This window comes from Diospyros lotus, chromosome 9, assembly GCF_014633365.1.
Source record: "Diospyros lotus cultivar Yz01 chromosome 9, ASM1463336v1, whole genome shotgun sequence".
Lineage (NCBI taxonomy): Eukaryota > Viridiplantae > Streptophyta > Magnoliopsida > Ericales > Ebenaceae > Diospyros > Diospyros lotus.
Window position 1 is genome coordinate 4,846,810 of NC_068346.1, and position 22,650 is coordinate 4,869,459.

General features: G+C 36.5%; 1 protein-coding gene across 2 annotated transcripts; it reads right to left on the reverse strand.

Moving 5' to 3' along the window:
- Nucleotides 1-894: 894 nt before the first annotated feature.
- On the reverse strand, nucleotides 895-20,886 carry LOC127809631 (uncharacterized). 2 transcript variants are annotated; one of them, XM_052348585.1, is made up of 14 exons: nucleotides 20,458-20,886; nucleotides 19,239-19,796; nucleotides 17,505-18,695; nucleotides 17,060-17,387; nucleotides 9,712-9,967; nucleotides 9,410-9,626; nucleotides 8,933-9,285; nucleotides 8,205-8,741; nucleotides 5,914-7,102; nucleotides 5,119-5,466; nucleotides 4,730-4,967; nucleotides 1,894-4,562; nucleotides 1,648-1,802; nucleotides 895-1,493 (listed from the first exon to the last, which is right to left on the reverse strand). In XM_052348585.1, the coding sequence occupies exons 1-14, from the start codon at nucleotides 20,578-20,580 to the stop codon at nucleotides 1,169-1,171; spliced, it is 8,487 nt and encodes a 2,828-aa protein (XP_052204545.1). In that variant the 5' UTR covers nucleotides 20,581-20,886; the 3' UTR covers nucleotides 895-1,168. The 2 variants fall into 2 exon arrangements, with proteins under 2 accessions (XP_052204545.1, XP_052204544.1); XM_052348584.1 differs by having other exon boundaries at nucleotides 895-1,499; nucleotides 20,458-20,885.
- Nucleotides 20,887-22,650: the final 1,764 nt, after the last annotated feature.

Genomic DNA, 22,650 nt, shown 5'->3' on the forward strand with positions numbered 1-22,650 from the left:
TCTTGACATTTCGTGTTTGATAGGTATTATTTTTCATAGAAAATGAAATATTTTTCATGAATTCAGTAGTGAAAATGTATTAAAAAACATTGAATCCGGTACAAAAAAATTAAAATAATAACGTATTTTAGGTTAATTAAATTATTTTCTCAACGAAATAAAATCATAAAATTAAAAAAAAATATTTTCCAAATTTATTAATTTATACAATTTTTTATTTTTATACATTTGTATTTATTAATTATTAAAAATAAAAAATATATTATTTTGCAAACCTTCATTCCCTTGCCATTCTCTCTCATTCCCTAGTCGCTTTTGACCCCCTGCTTTTCTCCCTCGCCGGCCTCCTTACCTTCATTGGACCTCGGATCGTCACTTGCCTCTCGCTTAGTTGCTCTTGCTTCTATCTGGCTTCGTCGCTCGTTGACACCGACTCGACCTAGGCCTCCCTCTCGCTGCCTTGCCAGTCGTCCTCTTGGCCTCTCGTCCTTGTCGGCCGCCGACTCTTCCCTCGTTCTCTTGCTTGTTGGCTTTCTAGCTCTCTCGACTCTCTGGCTCAGTAAGTTTCTGCTTTCAATTACAAAGAAAATTCCATCTCCTCTCCCCTTCCCCTTAAGGAATTTGGTTTCCATGATTTGAAGAAAATCCCCTCACATATGGTAATGAGAAAAAGTTTCTTGAAAAAAAAAATGGCTATCAAATACTGCAAAAGTGAAAAATTAGGTGAAAAAAATACTTTTCCTTAGAAAAAGTTGGCTATCAAACGCGGCCTTGTAGATTCTACAAAAATAACCCTGCTAAATATATGAGAGGACGCTGACGACCTAAATTTGTAAACTTAAGCATAATTGTAATACACACACACACATAAAGCACGATAACTTGGAAAAACGAACACTAAATTTGCTATAATACATTTCTTTTTGTGCAATATTCAGCCCAAACCATCAGTTCTCAATAGAATGTAATTACTACATATCTTTACACTATACTTCGTCTGGTGTGATATCTTTTACACTTCTGCTTCAAAAGACTTCCAAATCCAATACCACAAAGAGGGAGGTACTTGACCAAACACTATAAATGCAGCATATGTATATGAACATATGCAAAAGGGAAGAAATGGAAGCTCTGCAACGTTAAAACTATTGACAGTACGCATACTTGCTTATTTTCTTCGGCCCCCTTTGTTAAACTTTTTACCCTTCTTGGACTTACTTGCCTTCCCCTTGCTGCTTTCAGCCGGGGGTATGCCCCCAGTATTTTGGGTTCCAGAGGGAAGAGTAGCCTCCGAAGTCTTGCCCTTACCGGTTTTGCCAGTTTCTTCAACCTTGCTCTGATCGCCTTCCTTCTCACCAATCTCCGATTCCACAACAACACTGGCCTTTGCATTGATAGGCAATAGCTGGTTCAAGAAAGGTTCCATCGTTGGCCTTCTCAACTGCAATCTCCTCAAACAGTCCTTAACGGCAAAAATGTTTTCCTCTGGTTCCCTGTCACTTGAAAGCAATGGAAATATCCCACAGTTCAGGTTATATAGAAATGGTAACATAGGAATGGCGACAAAATTTCAAATGCAATTGATCGATGAAGCATTTGAAATAATCTAATGGTTTAACAATGGTAATTATGATGGTTAAAGCAGACCTTGAATCAAGTGCAGACAATAGCAGCTTCAGTTGGTCGAGCATGTCTTTCGATTGAGCAAAAATAGATCTATCTTCATCACTAGAAGGCTCCTTTGAGAAGTTGGTCATTGCATCAGATATCAAGCTTATACTATTCTCCACTTCCGCCTTTAACTGTAGACGGGAAAAAACGAAATCTAATTAAAACCCAAATCTCTTAATGTTGGAAGACACACGGAGTATCATCAAGCAATTTGGAACTTACCTTCATCCTCGAGGCAATACTAACAAATTTTGTAGGGTTTCCTCCGTTTATATTCTCCAGGGACTTTAATGCATCAGATATTTCCAGAAAGAGCCCACAATTTATTTGCTGCTTCCCTTCATCTGTATTCTCATTGACCATCTTCTGATCTTCCATGGAAACTAAGTCTGAATCTGGAGCCCCAGAAGGCTTACCTTCTTCACTGGATTTCTCGGAAGAATTCTGTTTGCAGCTTGAATTGGCTGTTGTACCTTTAGAAGGTTGATTCTTCACCGGAAACAACAAGCTCATGATGTCCGCTCTGCAATGAGCAACTCTCATGTCTACAAAACTGGCAGCTGGAATTGCAATGTTGGAACAATTCTCTCTCCAGCTCACTATAACAAGAGGATCCCCAATCTTCACAAGCGCTTCAGCAAGTACATTTGCATTTACATGCATCCTAGAATTACGATTCCTCCTCCTAAGAACATCTGAGAATTCCCTTGGCAACCAATTAGTGATATCACCCTTCCTCAGCATCTCATAAAGTATATTGAAATATCTACCACTATTCACAACCAGCAAGCATAAGGTGATAACCAGTTTCAGCACCATCAAAGGGTAGTACACATTGAAATTGATCCCTGATTTACGAATCCATTCTGCTGTAACTTGCTTATTATACAGGATCTCCTTGATTATGCCAACCACAAATTCAAAAATGCCACTAAAAATCCGAATATCAGGTACTGCATTGGGCGTTTGGTTGGCATTGGGTTGCTCACAAATAAGCCACTCAACAAGTGAAGATTTTGTGATGAAAAGGAGTCCAGTAGACCGAAATGTCAAAACCAAAAGCCGATCAACCAGATACAAAAAACAACTGGGTGACACATAATCCGATTGTCTCCAGTTAGCACGATAGGTATCATCCAGAGCTTTATAAAAGTTGAGCATAGAAGCTACCTCTCTTGGATTCTGAAGGAAAGGGTCTTTTGCAGGTTCTTTTGATATTTCTGATGCTGTAAATCCACTCAAGTCCATAATGTATGTTATCCATGGTAAATTCCCTTCAACCCTGTCTGCAATCTTCTGGCATAGTTCATCACTTGGCTTCCCAGAGCCAAGCCATATCATTACTATCCTCCCAATCTGACCATAGGTCAGCATACCCTTAGGGGGGATGTTTTTTTTAATAACCTCTTCTAGTAAATTTCGCGAAAGCTCAGTCCCTCTCAGAGAAACCATATTCTTGGTCAACGACTTTTGCCACTCTAAAGGAAACACATTGTGGAAGTACCCCATAGATAGTTCAAGAAACATGTCCAATGACCGAGTATCATGATACTTACGGTCAAGATATTTGGACCCTAAAAGAAACTTTGTTACCTCAAAGATATGGAGGAGGAGAAGGCTTTGGCCAGAAACACATGAGGCATTCTTGATTGCGAGCTTGTGAAGTAATTCAAGAGTTTCCAACACCTTCATGCCAACAGCAAGCAACTCTGAGCTCCAATGACTTTTAGCAGCTGAAACAAACTGGCGAGCATCTGCAGACACCAACTTCCCACTTCTCCGAAGATACCTGTCATCAATCTCTCTCACCCAATCAGCGTCAGGGATGAGAAAAAGGTAACTGGTATTCGTATTTTTCAATTGCCTCCGCACACCAAAATAGTTCAAAACAAAGTCATCATAATTGATATGTTTGCTAACATCATCTGTTTCAAGACATCCTAGGTACTCAAATATATGTTCAACCTTGTCCTTCCAAAGATTCCAAAAGTACATCAGTGTTCCAACAGAAACACGGTTATGCGAAATTCTTTCTCCTGAATGTTTTATCAGATGATCATCAGCCAGTTCATCTTCCCACTCATACTTAGAGATTTTTGAATGCAGATCCAGTATTTTTCGTATGGACAAGAATTCACCTCTGAGGCTCTTATTATGCCTAGAAGCATCCAAATACTGGTTCAACTGGAGCAAGCCCATTTCTTCTTTTGATAAAATGTTCGCTTCAGTGCAAACAAACTCATAGAAAACATTCGACTCTGTCTTTCCAGCGAATGACATAGCTTTAGCTACAATCTCCTCCTTTCGAGCAAAATCCCTAAGTGGCCAACCCCTGCCTCTAGATGCCCATAGAGAATTGGAGAAGGCATACCATAACATAAGCATGGATGCCTCGTTAAAATGCTCAGCCTTCCCCAACAGATCAGCCTCAAGCAAAAGATCCCCTTTCAGCTTTGCAATCTCTGCAGCCTCCAAAAAGTTTCCTGATTCTTCTTCCACGACTAGAAGCTCATCAAGACAATTCAAGGACTTCAAGAAGTTGCGTTTTGCATCCATTGAGTTGAAAGCCATCACAAACTTCATCATGTATTGGTTATCTTTGAGCTCATAATAATGAAGCGCGCAGCTTTCTAGGAACTGTTGTTCAATTTTGTCTATTTCTTTACCTCTTTTAACCATGACATTATCTCTAGCAGCGTGCTGTTTCCAGTAGTGGATGTACTGCAAGCCCATGTCGAATAGTTTTCCTTGGGTGCAAACTGACAAGCACTCTGAAAAATAATTTCCCCTAGCATACACTTCGGCTGCAAGTTTATGACAACCTGCCAGAGAAAAACACTCCCCAGCTTTCTCAAGCCTGGATTCCCCACACTTATCCAAATAAAGTCTCCCTGCAACCACAAAACAGATATAATGCTTAAAACTGAATGCTGGGAACAAGGTGAAATCACAAGGCCAATGAAAACACCACATTTACATAAAAAGTCCAGTCCAGCGCTCTAAGCAACAATTTTTAATCAACATGACAATGAACTGAGAAACATAAGAGGAAATGTACCTGCAGTTTCATACTCCCCCAAATCACAAAAACACTCGGCAGCAGACTCAGCTCTACCAATCGAGTCAAATATCTCAGCAGCTTGCCTAAGGTCAGTACGAGCCCATTCAGGATTCGAGCCCCGCATTCTGTCTGCAGCTGCCTTAAGGCCAGAAGCCTTGGCCCTTCTTTCCCACATTGTGTCCCCAGCCCTTTCAAAGCACATTGTTGCCATCTCAAAGTTATTCTCATAAAATAGCTGTAAAACACAAAAAAAAAGCCAAAGCTGTGAGGCAAAATTGGAGTACTAAATCCAAAAAAAAAAAAAAAAAATGCATCAAAAGCAAAAACAATCATGATGATGGTAAATTCCAGTTGCACCAGTACTATCTAAAGTAAACAAGTAGGACCTTGATTCCACGTGACTTCCATTCTTCTGGACTGCTTGCAACTTGCATAGCCTGTGCAAGTGAATCATCCAATTGTTTTACTTGGACAAGGGATTTCTTCTTCCAATAATCAAAAATTGGCTTTGAGAGCTCCTCATTGTTTTCACAAATCCACAATCTTTGTCTTGTGCGAGTAATTGCCACATATAATTGCTTCAGTTCAGAACACAAGACATTGTGCTTTGCCTCGTTGAAACTTTGAGAGGGGACAGAAGCATCAAGAAGATCTAGTTCTTTCATAAACTGGTAGATTACTCTCCATTGATTTTTCAGAGGTGATGAGCCAAAAAAGTTGTACAATAATACATCCTATAAAGAGTAAAAAATGATGTAAATGACCTAAATTTAACATAAAAAATAAATAACAGATAGACAGAGAGATTGATAAATAACATGAGAATGGTTCAACAAAAAAATGTAAATGGCATCTCATACGTCATTTAGCCATTAAATTTCCCCACGCCAAACATGCATATAACTCTACATGAGGAAGCGAAATGATGGGATTAATCAAAATGGCTTCCTCTGTTCAGTGTTCATCGAAGCAAGCAGGCTTTCCTTACGTGCTCAATATGTGCAAAATGAAGTGCCAAAATAGAATATGACTTGATATGAATATGTTTCCTTCAATAAATAAAACAAAAGAGTAGGCTCCACTTATAAGTAATATTACACTAAAATCAGCAGTCAAACGTATCAACTCTGTGCCATATAACAAGACAAATGAACAGCACATAAAGAGAAACTGAAAGTTACCTGAAACTCTAAGCCCTTGCACTCCACTATAGTCAAAACAAGAGCTTGCTTTCCAACATAGCTAGATGTTTCCTTCCTAGCACAATCATCACGTACTAAGATAACCTGCTCAGCACCAAAGCCTACAATGTCCCCACCAGCATTTCCACTCTTACCAAAAATAGTTACAATTGCATTTTCATCATTTCCAGATTCAAGAAGCAGCGGAGCTTCACCATATATAAGACTCATCTCAGGTTCCAGAACATCAATAGAATGATGAAAGAAATGGTAAAGAAGGTCAATCACACTTTGTGCTAATCTAAGGACACCATCATGGGTACGGAAATTTTGGCTTAGGCTTTTAATTTCTGATATATGCCCTTTCTCCTTTCTTCCATCACAACTGTCTCCCTTTGAATCCATTACAAACTCATTGTAGAATAGAGATCGTATATCTTGGAATCTAAAATCAATTCCCCTAGCAATAGTCTGTGCTGTGTCACCTGCAAAAACAAAGCCTTCCTCCACATTCCGGCAGACATATTTGAAGAGGGCAATTTGCCTCATTGTTAGATCTTGAACTTCATCAATATATACAAAATCCATAGCTTCACCCTCAAATTTGTCACGTTTTAGTCGAAGATGAAGATCATTCACAAAATCAGATAAATCAAACTCACCATTTTCCATTTTTCTTTTCTCATAATCCTGGAAAACAGCATAAATCGTCTCTCTCTTCGCCTTGTTCAAGGTGGTCCGACCCTCAGAAAGGGAAACATAATCCTTCTGGGAGAGCTTACCTTCTTGTGTCTTGCCTGCTCCCAAACCACCTTTTATATGAGAAATTATCTCAGTAAACACTCTAGAAGGATCAAGCTTCTTTGTTCGTAGACAATTAAAATGAGGCCAATACTCTGTACAAAACCTCTCATAGTTAACCTCCTTGGTTCTTATGAAAGTTTCCAGAGCAACTGATCTTGAGCTACTAGATTTACAATGGAAAAGTTCCCTTGGACCAAGAAACCTTTCAAAGTAGGAATTACCTACGGTTCCATCAAGCATCATTAAGAACTTGTGGAAAGTAACCACAAGAGGGTATTTGCTAGGATCAATGTTAAGAAAAGAATCCGGGATATCATTAAATTGGGCTGCATCATCCATATCAATCGAGCTGTTTTCTTCAGATAGATTCCCCCCACCAGAAAACCTATACACAAATTGAGGCTTATTGTGAAAAAAGATGTCTTTATGCAATTAAAGCAAATTCATAGAGCAATATTATAGCCAATAAAATATGGATAAGTTGATCACACATGCATTAAGACACGCTAAAATAATAAAACTAAACAGCGAAAAGAAATGTTTTCTTAAACAATAACAGCAACAAGGAAATGTTTTCTCCTTTACTACACAACTGAAATTTTACTTTTTCTCTGTGAATTTCCATTCAGGCTCTTGGTTGGATAAACAAATATTAAAAGTAGCAGAAAAAGAACAAGCAACACAGAATGCTTTGATAAATTAATTCGCTAGTGATCAGCAATTACCTAGAATGAAGTATATGCTTCTTTGTGAGAGGTCACATGTTTGTGTCTTGGTAGCACTACTAAGGTTGCTCCTCAATGACTTGAAGTTCCCTAGTTCAAGTTGTGGAAACAGCCTCTTTGAGGATAAGGGTACTTATGGAAACGACCCTATGTAGACCCTCACTGGGGCCCATTTTGGAGTAAACATATGCTTTGTTGAAACCTAGCCACAACTTTGGTTATGGTTGAATATCCATACATAAACTAAAGGTTCAACTGCATTCATTTCCTCTTGTATGGGTAACAAGATCAAATATGAACAAATAAATAAATGCCACCCAATTTCCACTTCTTAATAAAAGAAATATAAGAAAACTAAGGCAGGTACCCAAATTCCTAGTAATGAAGATCTCAGCAGAACAAGGAAGAAGCAATAATGATATCCTTTTTCTTTGTTGATTTCAATAGCTCATTGCCTATAGGCAAAGAAGATGCATCAACACTCCCATTGCTTGTTCAAGTTCTCTGTTAAAGAGTACATAGTTGCACAACTAATATGCTAGGATGTGTAATCAATTTAAAGCAAAATGCAGATAATGGAAATAATTCAAGTGTCGAGGATTTAGGGTTTTTGAATACTACTACTGACCTCAGTTTTGTATTATTAGAAGTGACTTAAATTGCATCTTAGTTTAAATTCAAGGGCCCAATTGCTCATTTGCAAACCAACCAGCTAATCAAGTGGAACAGGTTCAGCAACAAATAATAGAGTACTTTACACACCTTTTCAGTCCAGACACATGTTTTTTGACAGCAAAACATAGTTTTGGACTGACTGTCACAAAAAGTTGTCGCAGGATACTTCCATTGACCTCTGCAATGCACTTATCAAAACCATTTCTCTGGCTCACATCTGTACCAGTACTAGTCTCACCTGCATGAAGTCCTCCTGAAGCAATATGGTACAATTGCTCCTTCTGAAACAATTTCATGGTTAACACAGTAGTCTTACCAGTGCCTGACCGTCCAAGAATAAATGTGCTTTTTTGGAATAAGATAATCTCCAATTCTTGGTCGGTTACTTCAAAAGGGAGGTCTAGCTCTCGCCCATCACGATCAGAAAGCAAGTGACTCACCACACCAGATGATAAGGAATAGAATTTCATTAACAACAAGCTCTCACTCACCTTTGTGTTCTCAACATAACTTCTTTCATCAATAATACCCTCACTTGCTTCATCCCCAAGTTCACGATTTCCACGATTCTTAAACTGAACAATATCGACAGATTGCACCCATCTTCTTGGAACTTCCAAATCCCTAGAGGCAAATTAAAAAAGTGAATAAGTGAATTAAACTTTGAAATTCAAATACGCAACAAATTGTCTCCACATCTTAAGAATTCAAAAAAACTAGCAACTAAGTTTTAGTATTAGCTAGTTAACTATGACCCAATAGAAAAAATAATAATAATGAACCACTAGTCCGAATCCATTGGAAATGTTACATACCCCTCAAGGCATTTCTCCTTGCAGTGACTAATGAAATCATCAGTATACAAAGCAAACATGCCTTCAAGTCGTTTTATCAACTTTGGGATCTCCTCCAAAGGCAATATATCCCAGACCTTCAGGACTTGGAAGTATGTTGATTCTTTCTTTATGTCAATAGAGCAAACAACATAAAGCCCTTCAACCTTGAATCTTTTCAAGATCTGTGAAGAACCCTTGCAAGGTTGGCCCATATGCCTCATTTTAGGTCGCCAACCACTTGAAAGTTTCAGTAAGAGGTTTATAATTGACTTTTTTATACGGAGTGAACTCAATTTTTTAAATGACATCTTGAAGTTATCACTAAAAAGAACCTGGTAAGAGCCAATAGGAAAAAAAAATGTTAATACAAATTGCATTCAATGTTGAACGTTACAATTCCACAGTTTTAGAGAATTAAACCACAATAATATCACTTAAGACAACAAAGTTATATACCTTCCACCTTGCACTTTTGAAGAGTACACTGTTCTCATTAAGCAAATCGTCCAGTTGATCAAGCTCTTTCTTGACATCTAATATGGTTTTGGCAATATCGTTATCTTGATCAGCGTAAAAGAAACATTGGCGGCTCTTTGCATCATGGACTAATGCCTCCCAAATAGAATCACTATTAGATAGGGTCCTATCATTTCCCAAAATCCATAGACAGTGCCTGGAAAAGTATCAAATGCCATCAATATTAATCATCTTAAGAGTATATTACAAAGTTGGCTAGCAGGAAAAATGTGAACCCATACCTAGCTCTTGTTAATGCAACATTAGTTCTCTGAGGACTGGATAGGAATCCAACAGATCCGGTGTTATTAGATCTAACAGTACTTATCACTACAACATCCTCCTCTCCACCCTGAAACCCATCAATTGTCTTCACCTTCACTGTGAATCCATCAAGTTTTTCATACTTTTTCCCAAGTTTGTCCTGGATGGCCACAACTTGAGCAGCATAAGGAGATACCACACCAATGCTAAGTGTATTCCCAGAGATTCTCCATGCTGTGCCAACAATCAACAAATTTTAATTAAATAAATTTTAACTTTGTCGCACGATGTAGCACAACTTCTGTGATTCAACAGGAAGTTCACTTAAATAAGAGAACATTAGGAGAAAAATTCCATCAGAAATCAAGAAACAAGTTATTAAAGGGATGCTGCTGGTAATCTTGCTCATTCTTTCATACTACTCTTCTTGATTGCAGTGTTTTCCTTTTTATTCTTCCCCTGCATTACAGTATTAAGTTAAAACCTAAATCCATTTTTCCTTTATTTGGATAAGGAACAAAGTACAAATGCAACAAGTAGGCATGTAGATACACAAAGACCGTAACAGTCTTATCATAAAAGAGTTTTGACTTTGCAACGTAGGTTAATTGTTCTACACGTGGTTATAAAAACATAAATTATGAAAAAGGAAGAGGGAATAACCTAACATTAGACAGTGGCGTTTGAAGGAGAGAAGTTTGAATTTTTGAACATTAAATATCACAAGAATGATGAGTAAGAATATTTTCGGAGAATCAAATTGGAAAGCTTATTTTGCAAAGAAATTTAGTAGTGCAAGGAAGATGTTGAAAAAGTAGCTATGCGAAAATGAACTTGTTATAAAACAAATCCAAGGCATAATTTTAGGTTGCTACAAAATTACTACCCAAATATATTGAATTTATTAAATTTTGACAGATAAAAACTAACGTGCAAATATATAGAATATAAAAGAAAAGGGAATTTCAAGTATAAAAACACGATGTAAAAATTGAAGGGAGGTTTTAAAATTATTTTTCCCAAGTTATTAAAAGAAAGTTATTCAAACAAATTTTGTATTTGAAGAAAGTGGCAGTGATAAGAGATCAGAATGATTTTTTTTTTTCTTTTTTGGAAAATTAGAGACTTAAGAGAGTGAACTTTGCTAAGAAGAAGATGAAGACTGACAAACCCATTAAGGCTTGGTATTGACTAGAAATTGTAGGTCTGCAATAGTTAACCAAACTATTTAATTAACCAATCCTATTACAAGCCATGCAATGTGATGCAAAGGTACATAATGCAAAATGTGCCTGTGGTCAAGGTAAATTACTGAGGTTTATTGAAATTACTTGTTAGCAAAAACTTTGTGGTGAAGATAAACAACATAATGGTAAATAAAGTCTCAACACAACTGAAGCTCAACAAGAGATGACCTACGTGCCAAGGAAAGTTAACAAAGTTAAGGCTTTAATAAAACATCAGCACCACCAACTATTGACATATCCTTTGAGTCCAAAAGAGGCACACAAGGGTATAACTCATGTCAATAGACTTGCGCAGCTTCAAAATAAACTTCTGCAATGTGGGAGGCCAAACATACTCAATTAGACAAGACTCAATAATCAAACTATTACAAAACTTGTCAAGCAAAAGATGCGTTTGGCCTTAAGATTAGTTGCTTAAGACAAAATCCAACAGGATTTCATGCCTAAGTTTAAGTAGATTGAGGATGCTCTTACCTGAATGTAACGACACTGAGCTTTATGATTGAAAGAATTAGGTACAGAATTATGAAAACATTCCACCTTGAATGATTCATTGAACTATGGAAATATATATACAGAAAACTTCCAGAAAATTCTGCTATAAAATCTCCTAAATCTCCTATCTATTCTCCTATTTTGTAGGGTGTATTACAACAATTTTAGCTAACTACTTTACAGATTAAGATCAGCAAGTATTCAGATTTTAGACTGATTTATCCTTATTCTTGGATTGAATACCAGTTATCATCTTTATCAGCATTCCCGAACTACTCTTTCTTCCTTATCTCCTTCCAACACTCCCCCTCAAGCTGGAGAATAAATGTCAACCATTCTCAGCTTGCCTCTAAGCAATTCAAAGACTTGTTTTTGCATTGCTTTGGTTAAGATATCTGCTTCTTTATCTTCAGTAGGAACATAAGTAAGTCATATGTCTCCTCTTTCAATCTCTTGGTTGACAAAATGTCTATCAATTCTTATATGCTTCATCCGGTCATGTTATACCGGATTATTCACAATACTAATAGCTAATTTAGTGTCACTGTAAAGTAATTTAGGAGATGATATAAGCATGGATAGGTCTTTCATCACTCTTTTTATCCATATTATTTCACAAATACCTTGAGCAATGGCTTGATACTCAACCTCGAACACTACTACGAGCAACAACCTGTTGTTTCTTACTTCTCCAAGTCACTAAATTTCCCCACAACTTGGTACAATACCCTAATATGGATCTACTATCATCAATAGAGCCTGCATAATCTGAATCAACATAGCCACAAATTCCTCTATCCTGATTTTTCTTGAATATTAGCCCCTTCTCAAGTGTTCCTTTGAGATACCTGAGGATATGGTGAGCTGTTTCAAGATGTCTTTTATTAGGAAGATGCATGTATTGGCTAATAATACTTACAGCATATGCTATATCCAGCCTTGTGTGGGACAAGTAGATAAGCTTCCCTACTAGGCGTTGATATCTTCCTTTGTCAACCTGACACTCTTCTTTTTCTTCTTTATTCTTCTAATTGGGCTCTAGGAGAGTACTTGCTAGTTTACACTCTAGTTTGCCGATTTCCCTTAGCAAATCTAAAATGTATTTCCTTTGAGTTATGAATATACCTTCCTTGCTTCTAGCTACTTCCAATCCTAGGAAGTATCTTAATTCTCCCAAATCTTTCACCTCAAATGCTTCCCTCAGTTGATGCTTTAATTTTTCAATCTCTTGGTTGCTATCTCCCATGATGATGATATCATCTACATACACTATCAATATTGTTCTTCTCTCATTATTTTCAATCTTTGTGAAGAGAGTGTGATCTGTTTGCCCTTGCTTGGATCCATGCTAGTGTAAGGTATCATTGAATCTCTTAAACCATGCCCTAGGGGATTGTTTAAGACCATACAATGATTTTTTCAGCCTGCATACCTTCCCTCTTGAGTCATTCTTCTCAAAACTAGGTGGTATTTTCATGTATACTTATTCTTTCAACTTTCCATTCAAGAAAGCATTTTTGATATCTAATTGATGCAATCTCCAATCTAGATTTACTGCCAAGGATAACAATACCCGGATGAAATTTAACTTAGCCACTGAAGCAAATGTTTCCTCGTAGTCCAAGCCTTGAGTTTGAGTAAAGTCTTGGGCCATAAGCCTAGCTTTGTACCTGTCAATACTCTCATCAGCTTTATACTTCATAGTGAATACCCATTTGTTGCCCACTATCTTCTTTCCATCTGGTAGGTTTACAACTTCCCATGTTTCATTCTTTTCTAAGGCTTGCATTTCTTCCAAGACCGTTGCCTTCCATCTATCATCCTATAGTGCACGATGAATGTCTCTAGGAATAGCCACACTATCCAGATTAATAGTGAATGCTCTGAATTGAGGAGATAATTTTGAGTATCCCAAAAAATGAGAAATATGGTGCTTTGTGCAGGATCTTACCCCTTTTCTTAGAGCAATTGGAATGCTTAGATCATCTTCTTTGTTACTCCCTTCATGCTCCATCCTGTTCAGTGCCTCAGCATCATTTGCAGCCATATTTTCTGAACTTATCTCTAGGTTAGATAAATTGGTTACTTGAGGATCATGGGGCTTTTTGGAATAAACATTTAATGGTGGTTTATTTTGGACTTGATCATCTTCTAGAATTTTGTTGTTCTCTTTCTCCCCCCCCCCCCTGATGGTTTAGGGTTGAGTGAATAGAACCTGAGCTGTCATTAGAAGTTTCAAGATCAAGAATAGGAGTAGGTAATGGATCATAGGTTGAAGTGGACGTTGGACCAGCAGGTATAGGACTAATTGGATTCCAATAACCTTCAGCATTGGAGGTATTCTCATCCAAGGAGTTGTCTTGAAAAAATGGTTGATGCTCAATAAAATAGACATCACAAGACACAATAAACTTTAAGGTAGTGGGATTATAGCATTTATATCCTTGTTGAGTGGGAGAGTATCCAACAAAAATGCACTTAAGTACTTTTGGGTCTAATTTAGATTGAGTGAGCTGGTTTTTGTGTACAAAAACAATACAAACAAAAACCTTAGGAGAAAGGGAGTTTAAAACTCTGGTATGGTGAGGAAAGGTTTCAAGAAAGACATCCAAGGGAGTTTTAAACTCCAAAATTTTAGTGGGAAGCCTATTAATGAGATAAGCTACTATAAGAACAACTTCTCCCCAATAGGCATACGAAACTGATTGGGTAAACATTAGAGCCCTTGTTGTCTCAAGAAAATGGCAGTTCTTCCTTTCAACTACCCTATTTTGTTGGGATTATAGGGACATGAGCTTTGGTGAATAATACCATGCTCGGTTAGATATTGATTGAATTCATTGGAAAAATACTCTTAGCCATTATCAGATCTCAATATGTGAATAGATGATTGAAAAACATTTTGAATCATTTGATGAAACCTTTTGAAAACAAGATAGGCTTCAAATTTGTCTTTCATTAGGAATACCCAGCTAACTCTTGTATGGTCATCTATAAATGTGATGAACCATCTAGTATTAGTTAGATTGGGAGTCCTAGCTGGTCCCCAAATATCACTATGAATCAAGTGGAATGGTTTTTAAGGGTTTATAGATGTGGTTTGGATGAGAGTTCTTAGTTTTCTTTGCAAGAATATAATGTTCACAATGGAAATTCTGAATTTTATTGCTGGAAATAGAAGGATACAAAACTCTAAGATACTCAAAGCTAGGATGCCCTAATCGTTAATGCTATAACATTATGTTAGATTCTGAAATAGTAGCCAAAGAGAATTGAATAGATGACCTAAATTCAATAGGATGATTAAGTCTTGAAATCTAGTAAAGTCCTCCCTTCTCCTCTACATTGCCAATCATCTTCCCCGAGAATAGGTCCTGAAAAACACAAGAAGATTGAGAGAATATTACTACACAACCACTTTCTTTGGTTAATTTACTCACTGATAGCAGGTCACATGTTAAATCAGGTACATAAAATACTGATTTTAAAGTTAATCCTACTATGTAAGCTGTACCTCTTCCCTTGGCTAAAGAGGTTGTACCATCAGCCATAAAAACCGTAATCCCTTTATCACAAGGTTCATAATTGGATAAGATTTTAAGAGAACCTGTCATATGATCAGATGCTCCCGTATCTATGATCCAAACGTTTGTAGAGAACTTTTGAGAGAGTAGAAAATAATTTGTATTACCTTGTTTGGCTAGAGATACCATTGGATTTATGTTGCCAGTACTTTCAGCTTTATTCACCTTAGTTTGGTTGAATAATTGTTGCAAAACGTTAAGTTGATCAGCTGTTAGGGTGACATTAGTTGAACTCCCTTTTTTAGCTTCTACCATGTATGTAGACTAACCTACTTTTCTCTGATTCCTTGGCTTTCAATTAGCTGGCATTCCATGGATTTTCCAGTAGGTTTCCCTAGTATGATAGGGTTTGTTCTAGTGGTCACACCACTATTTGTCTTTCTGGACTTCTCCTTTAGCTGTAGTAGGAAATCTCACACGAGAAATATTTAGGGAAGAGTTTTGAGTGTATATCTCATTGCTTGAATGCCCTGATGCTGGTAGCATTATCCTCTTCCTACTCTCTTCTCATCTTACTTCAACAAATACCTCTCTCATGGATGGGAAGGGCTTTGTCCCAAGTAATCTGCCTCTTACCTCATCTAAATCTGAGTTTAGGCCATGTAGGAAATCAAATACCCTTTCTTTCTCCACCATCTTGTCGTATTTTCTACCATCTTCTGAACATTGCCATTTAATCTCATAGAAATGTCCATCTCCTGCCATAATTCAGTTAAAGTATTGTAATACTCAATCACTGAATTTGTACCTTGCTTAGTGGTTCGGATGATTGACCGGATTTGAAAACTTCGAGCTGTGTTTTCAAGGTCAGAGTAGATTTCTTGGACAGCCTTCCAGATTTCACTAGCTGTCTTGTAGAATAGATAAGTTCTTCCACTCTTGGGTTCCATGAATTTGACCAACCATGTCATGATAATAGCATTCTCTGCCTCCAATACACCATAGTTTGTTGCCTCGAGACTTGGCTTTGAAATAGCTCCTGTTAAGTAGCCTTCTTTTCCCTTCCCTTGAACTACCAACAAAACTGATTGGGACCACTCTTTGAAGTTGGTTTCATTCAGTTTGTGTAGAGTGATTTGAAGAGAATGACTGTTGAGAGCTGTAGGATTGATTGGAACTTGAGTATTCTTCATTGGAAGAGGGATTGTGGTGGAAATCTCGCTTGTTGCTTGATTCTCAGCCATACCACGAGCTTAGGAGTTTTATATAAACTAGAACTCAAGCTATCGAGTGCCACAAGAACGTGGGTCTGATACCATGAAAGAATTAGGTATAGAATTATGAAAACATTCCACCTTGAATGATTCATTGAACTACGGAAATATATATATAGAAAACTTCCTAAATCTCCTATCTATTCTCCTATTTTGTAGGAGTGCCTAACAACAATTTTAGCTAACTACTTTACAGATTAAGATTAGCAAGTATTCAGATTTTAGACTGATTTATCCTTATTCTTGGATTGTATATCAGTTATCATCTTTATCAGCATTCCCGAACTACTATTTCTTCCTTATCTCCTTCCAACAATAATGCGCATATTTGAATGTAATGACACTAAGCATAAGTAGTAGTATAACCTAGTAGCAAAAAGACTTTAGCTTTCTTGGAGCAAATGAATCAGCTGGCCATATGTTTAGACAGCATAAGTGGTGAAAGAAGGCATCACTAAGAGAAGCTTCCTCTATCAGTGTCACACTCATCATGGAAAATGAGTAATTGACAGGATATTATCTTCTCAAGCTACTTTTCTAGGATATTCCTCAATGGTCAAAACTATAGAATATTTTAGTTTTAGCAGATATCTACCACCAACTCAAGAAAATTATCTATTTTAGTTTTGTCTGCTTAATATTAACTCTTGAATTACTTGAGGCTTCAAAATGGTCCTGCAATACTACAAAAGAAAAGATTCAAAATCCAAACAAATTATTTCAAGAAGTATGAAATTTTGATAACAATAGTTCACATGAAAACGTTGTAAATCTCAATTGACAAACCTGTGTATAAATGCTGCACTATCTTTACCACAATTGCCACCTCTACCATATTTCTTCTGCTCCGTCCATCATCATCCACTTCTTCCCTGCCACCAATAACATTTATGAAAGAATAAGGACCAAACATTGGCCCCGGAAGATATTGCTTCTCATAACTTTTACTCTGAACATGTGGTGCATCCATAATTTGGTTCAAATAGAACTTTGCATTAGGGAACAAACTTATGGATGGATGCATCCTATACTGTATGTTTAGAAGATGCTTAGAATGACCCGACAAACTCAATCTTTCAAATAAGCTTCTTCCAAACTGAGCTTCCTCACAAACCTGCCAGTCAACATGCATTGTCAGGAAATTACAGTAGGCAAGTCCGGGAGGTTAAAAAAGAACACAAAATGCAGTGCTCTAAAATCAGTTAACTGATGACTACATGCATTAGCTTACTTTACTATGAACCATTGCTGGTAACTGGCACTGGTCACCGGCGAGAATAGCATGATTCAGACCAGGCAGCTGAAGAGGAATAGTTGATTCACACTCCTTTAGTTGTGCAGCTTCATCAATGACCAGTAAGTCCAGTGGTTCCATTTCTACTGAACGCAGCTTATATGAAGTAGAAGCAGTGCAGAAAATTAAAGAAGCTCTTTGAAAACAGAATTCCATCATTGAATCTTTGTTTAAAACACTTGGCAGATCAAGTTCTTCAAGAGAATGTTGAAGAGTTTTGACAACACAGAGGCACTTGCTCCTTGTGTTTTTCAAGGATGGCATACCTACAATAGATTCACAAAATTCTTCACCTCCATCCTTCCGTGAAAATACTTCCTTAAGTTCTTCAGTAGTGATGTTGTCTCGAAACAACGACATTTCCAAATCATAAAGGAGGCCAACAAGACTACGCATGCTTGTAAAATTCTGTTCCAAAATAAACCTTCTTGGAAAATGAGTACAAAATACAAATATGCATCTTCTAAGGGATAATGCAGTTGATTTAAATCTGCCCCTCACAAACTCAACAAATGATTTAATTTCCACCTTGCCACTTTCATCCTGGTTGCTGCATTCCTTCTGTTCGATCATTTCCTTTTGTTTGATCATTTCGTTCTCCACAAAAACATCATATTCAGAAACACAACCTTCAAGAAAGTCTCTCATTGAAGTTAAACAATGCCTCCAACCAGTCAATGGTCCCAAACACTCTGCAAGCCTTTTAACACGATAATCTAGATATATCTCTTCAATATCAGAGTCAAGTTTCAGGCGGTCCTTGTTACCAAATAAGAGAATATCGCCCCAACAACAGAATAAAGCACCCTTTTCCTCAGCCTCAAATGACTCTCTCACCAACATTAGAACCCTGGAAGCCACCTCCCTTATAGCAACATTGGTAGGGGCACATGCAAGGACCCGATAATTCATCATCAAAAGAGCAAAAAGCATCACACTGACCGTCTTGGTTTTCCCCGTCCCTGGTGGGCCCCAAATGAGTTCCACAGTAGGCTTGTGATCACATTTGATTCTATGAAGAGAGGCTACTATTGCCTGAATTTGGAATTTATTCAGCTTAGATAATAGACTTGTAGCAAAACTTTTGGGAAATTGGCTTACACAACAAAGCTCGCAATCCTCCTGAGCCTGTTTCCCACATTGAAATCAACAAAGCCAACCAAAAAGTTAAAATACACATATTTTAGTTGTATACTTCATTTTCACTCCTTGATGTCTAACAAAATAAGAACACACAGACACCCAGATAATATCTATATATTTAGGAGAAAAAGTATCTCTTATTAAAAAATAAAAAAACTTTAACTTTAGGAAATATGTAGCTTATAACTATTTTGAATTTATTTTTCTCATTTCACATGCATCTTAATAAACTTAAGGTTTTGCTTTGTCCTCCAATCGCTTCAACTAACAGAAATAGTCCAATTCATACAAATTATAAATACAATCAGCTGTTTCAAAACGTTTCAATGAGTTTCCTCAATAGCACTACATTTACAATTTTCAGCTAATGTTTCATGTTGTAGCCATTGGCAATAAAAATGTTGAATCCATTCAAATTAAACCACGTCTGTTTGCTCTTTGCATAAAGGGCAGATCAAGAGATGCTCAAATGGAGAAGATTCAATCACATAGCATCCAACAAATGGGAAATTTAGTCATGATACATACCAGAGAATCAGTGCATAGAACTTCCTTGATTATCTTCAGATTTTTGGGCATCCTTAGAGAGTTCCATATTCTTTGATATGTTGTTATGTTCATCAAGAAAGTCACAAAGAGTGATTCCCTCATTCCATCCTTGATTTCTATATCCTTCGATGCCTTGACTGTGAAAATAGTGGAAGACGAACTATCATCTTCAATCCCGTCTTCTGTGATCTTAGTGACCAATGCAAAAGTCCAGGTCCTTCCATCCCGTTGCAGGTCAGATACAGTTTCCAGTTTTGCATTGGAAATGATACACACATCTCCGGGCAAGGTTCTGTAGGGTTCTTTGCAACGGTCACTAAATTTGTTCCTCCAATAATCAACAACAACATCATAACGCAATGTTGCATCTGTTAAATTGAGCTTCCGCTCAACAAGGGAGTTCACTTCAGCAAAGGGTGCTCCATAGATAATGTCCATGCTTGAGGCTAATTCTGCTCGAGTTTCCTCTAGCAAAGGATAAACAAAAGAACCAAGGTAGACCCCCACTGATTGAAACGATTCTGGAATCTTCTCCACCTAAAAATAAGCATTGGAAGACATAAAAGTGACAGTGCAAATGAAGCCACCAAGGGTGGAAATGGGTACAAGTACACAGTATTGTTCTTTGAAAACCTGTAGTAAGGGCAACATTATACAACAGCATATAGATACATATAAAAGAGGTAACCTTGGTTATATTGTGCTGGGGCTGGCAGGTCACAAGACTCTATTATGCTAAATAAAATGTTTTGACAGGAAATCAGTAAAGCAGTAAGTTTTCAGTTACAATCAAATATTTTCAATTAATTTTATATGTACAACTAGTTACTAACTGAGGATGGAACTATTTGTCAGTTGATCAAAAGGCTAATGACAGGCTTCGAGTACTTGTATAGTGAATTAGCAACTAAGTATAAAATGGTAAATTCTACTAAAAACGATTTTAGTAGAGATAGAAATCATGCGATGCTACTAAAGTGGCAAATCATTTGAAAAGCATTACAAGCAATCATGTTAACAAATGGCGTTCCTAGTGCACCGGCTCCCCGCTTTGCGAGTTTCAGCCGCATTCGTACATTTTGATCAAGTAAATAAAAATCCTTTTTTTCTTTTTCACACGAATTTCAGGAACTACTAGAACAGGTAATGTAGACAGTAAAATGCAGTGAAATGATGAAGAATGGAGCGTAAAGCACACCTGATTCCTGTAAAGATCCTCATTGCGGATGTCGTCAACAGACCACGAGAACACCAAATGAGTAAACTCTGGTTCATGAGACGCCCCTGTTTTCTCCTCCGAAGTAACGCCAACGCCTCTCATCGTCGCGCTTTACTCTTCCAATCCCCTCTCTCCTCTGCTCCAATCGATATCAACGCAAAACATCAAAAACCCAGTTCACAAAAAAACAGAGACTATTTAAGCAAGGAATGGGGTTTCTTTGTAGTGAAGTAAGGAAGTATGAAAGAGGGAAATGAAACTAGGAATCCGGCAGTACAATCACCCTACAAAACCCTCTCTGTTTCTGCACAGTGATTTTTTTTTACACATGCAAAGCTTTTTGGAGAAGGAAAGATTTAAAGCGGGTCCGAGATAGTGAGATGAAAATCGAGAAGGTCTAGAAGCAACAGCGGAGGACCCACTACCCAGGGCCTTGGACCAATGAAGAAGAACGTCGTCCCAAATTCCGTACGAGCTACTTGACTTGAAGAGTCTCTCTCCCTTTGTTCTTTCGGTGATTCGACTTTACTTTTATTGCCATTAATTTTCTTTCTCATTCTCCTCGCCAATCGCCCGCCCATGCATGTAGGCTTACAAGACGCGATTCGGACGCTTAGCTTAACTTTAAATGCGTTCTTCCTACAAGCCGAAGCGTCCGACTTCGGGCTGAACGTACAAGTTCGGACTTCAACGTCTTTCCATTAATGACTAATCTTTTTAACTAAAATATATTAAAAAAAATAAAATATAAAATATTTTTTATTATATTTATTAAATTCATCTAAAAATATTTATGTTACTTCTTATTTTAAATTTTTTAAATAAATTTATCTCTTGAATAAATTATCTATTTTACTCATTTTAATAAATGATACCTTAAAATAAAGATTATATGTTTGTTTTCGTTATAATTATGATTATATTTGTTTATTTATCATATATATATAAAAAAATATTATAGATAATTTAATATATAATTTTATTATGTTGTTTACGTTGAATAACATAATATTTGTCTAATGGAGACATAGTGAGAAGAGGGTGTGAGCCTATTGGGATGAGATCCACCTTCTGTTAGTCTGTGTCAGGTAATATATCATTCTTTTTTAAATATTATCTGACGCGAGCAATATATCATTTCTCTTTAATATAAATTCTTTTTAATTAAACATATTTTGAGCAAAAATAATGACCACTAATAGAATTTTTAGTACCTAGATGAGAGTGTGACTAGACTAAGCTTTTTAGTCAAGATAAGATTATATCTTGGAATGATCTTGAGCCAATAATCTTGAGACGATGACTAGTCTTATAAATTAATTTTTATTGAACTTATTTGATTGTAAAGGAGTCTATCTTGTTGTCTTCTCAATAATCAATAATGAATTATGTATCATATGTGCATGATAAGAGTCGATATTATGACCCTTTTATCTACGCGGCTGATGACTCGCGAATAATTAACTTGTATTCTAGATTTTATATAAATAAAAGTAAAATATATCTTTAATTAAATAAATATAAATGAGAGGGATAGTCTGTATTATGTATGTAAAAATAAAAAAATAATTGATTTTAAGTAAATATTTGTTTGGTTGATGTTTAACAATTACATATTGACTTTTAATTTTTTTAGATAAAATTTAAATATGAAGGGGTCTTGGTATAAAGATAAAAGTATTCTTAAATTTATTATAATTGTATATGTTGTGAATTCAAATATTATTATTAACTTAGTTATAAAAAATATTTTATAAATTTAATTTGTTAACAGTCATAACATCACAGTGTTTGCTTATATTATAATAATTCATGCTATTCACGAACAATAAAGTAAATAAAAATATTTATAAGATTTTGATTGATATTTACATTTCAGTTTTTTTTAGAAGGAATTTACTATTTTGCTCCTCACTTATATTTTCAAATATTATATGAGGATGAATCTAATCCAATTGAAACTTGAGATGATTGTCATTGCGCAGCTCTCATTACTCGTGTTTTCGATTATGTCAGAGGAGATAAATTGCAGATTGGGTCTTTGACTCTTGCGTAGGACGAGGATCCTTATTAACAATTTGATAAACAAAAAAAATTCGGGACGATAAAAGTACAAGTATTATTCGACTTGATATATTTTAAATACGGTCAAACATTCGTCATTCGAAAAAT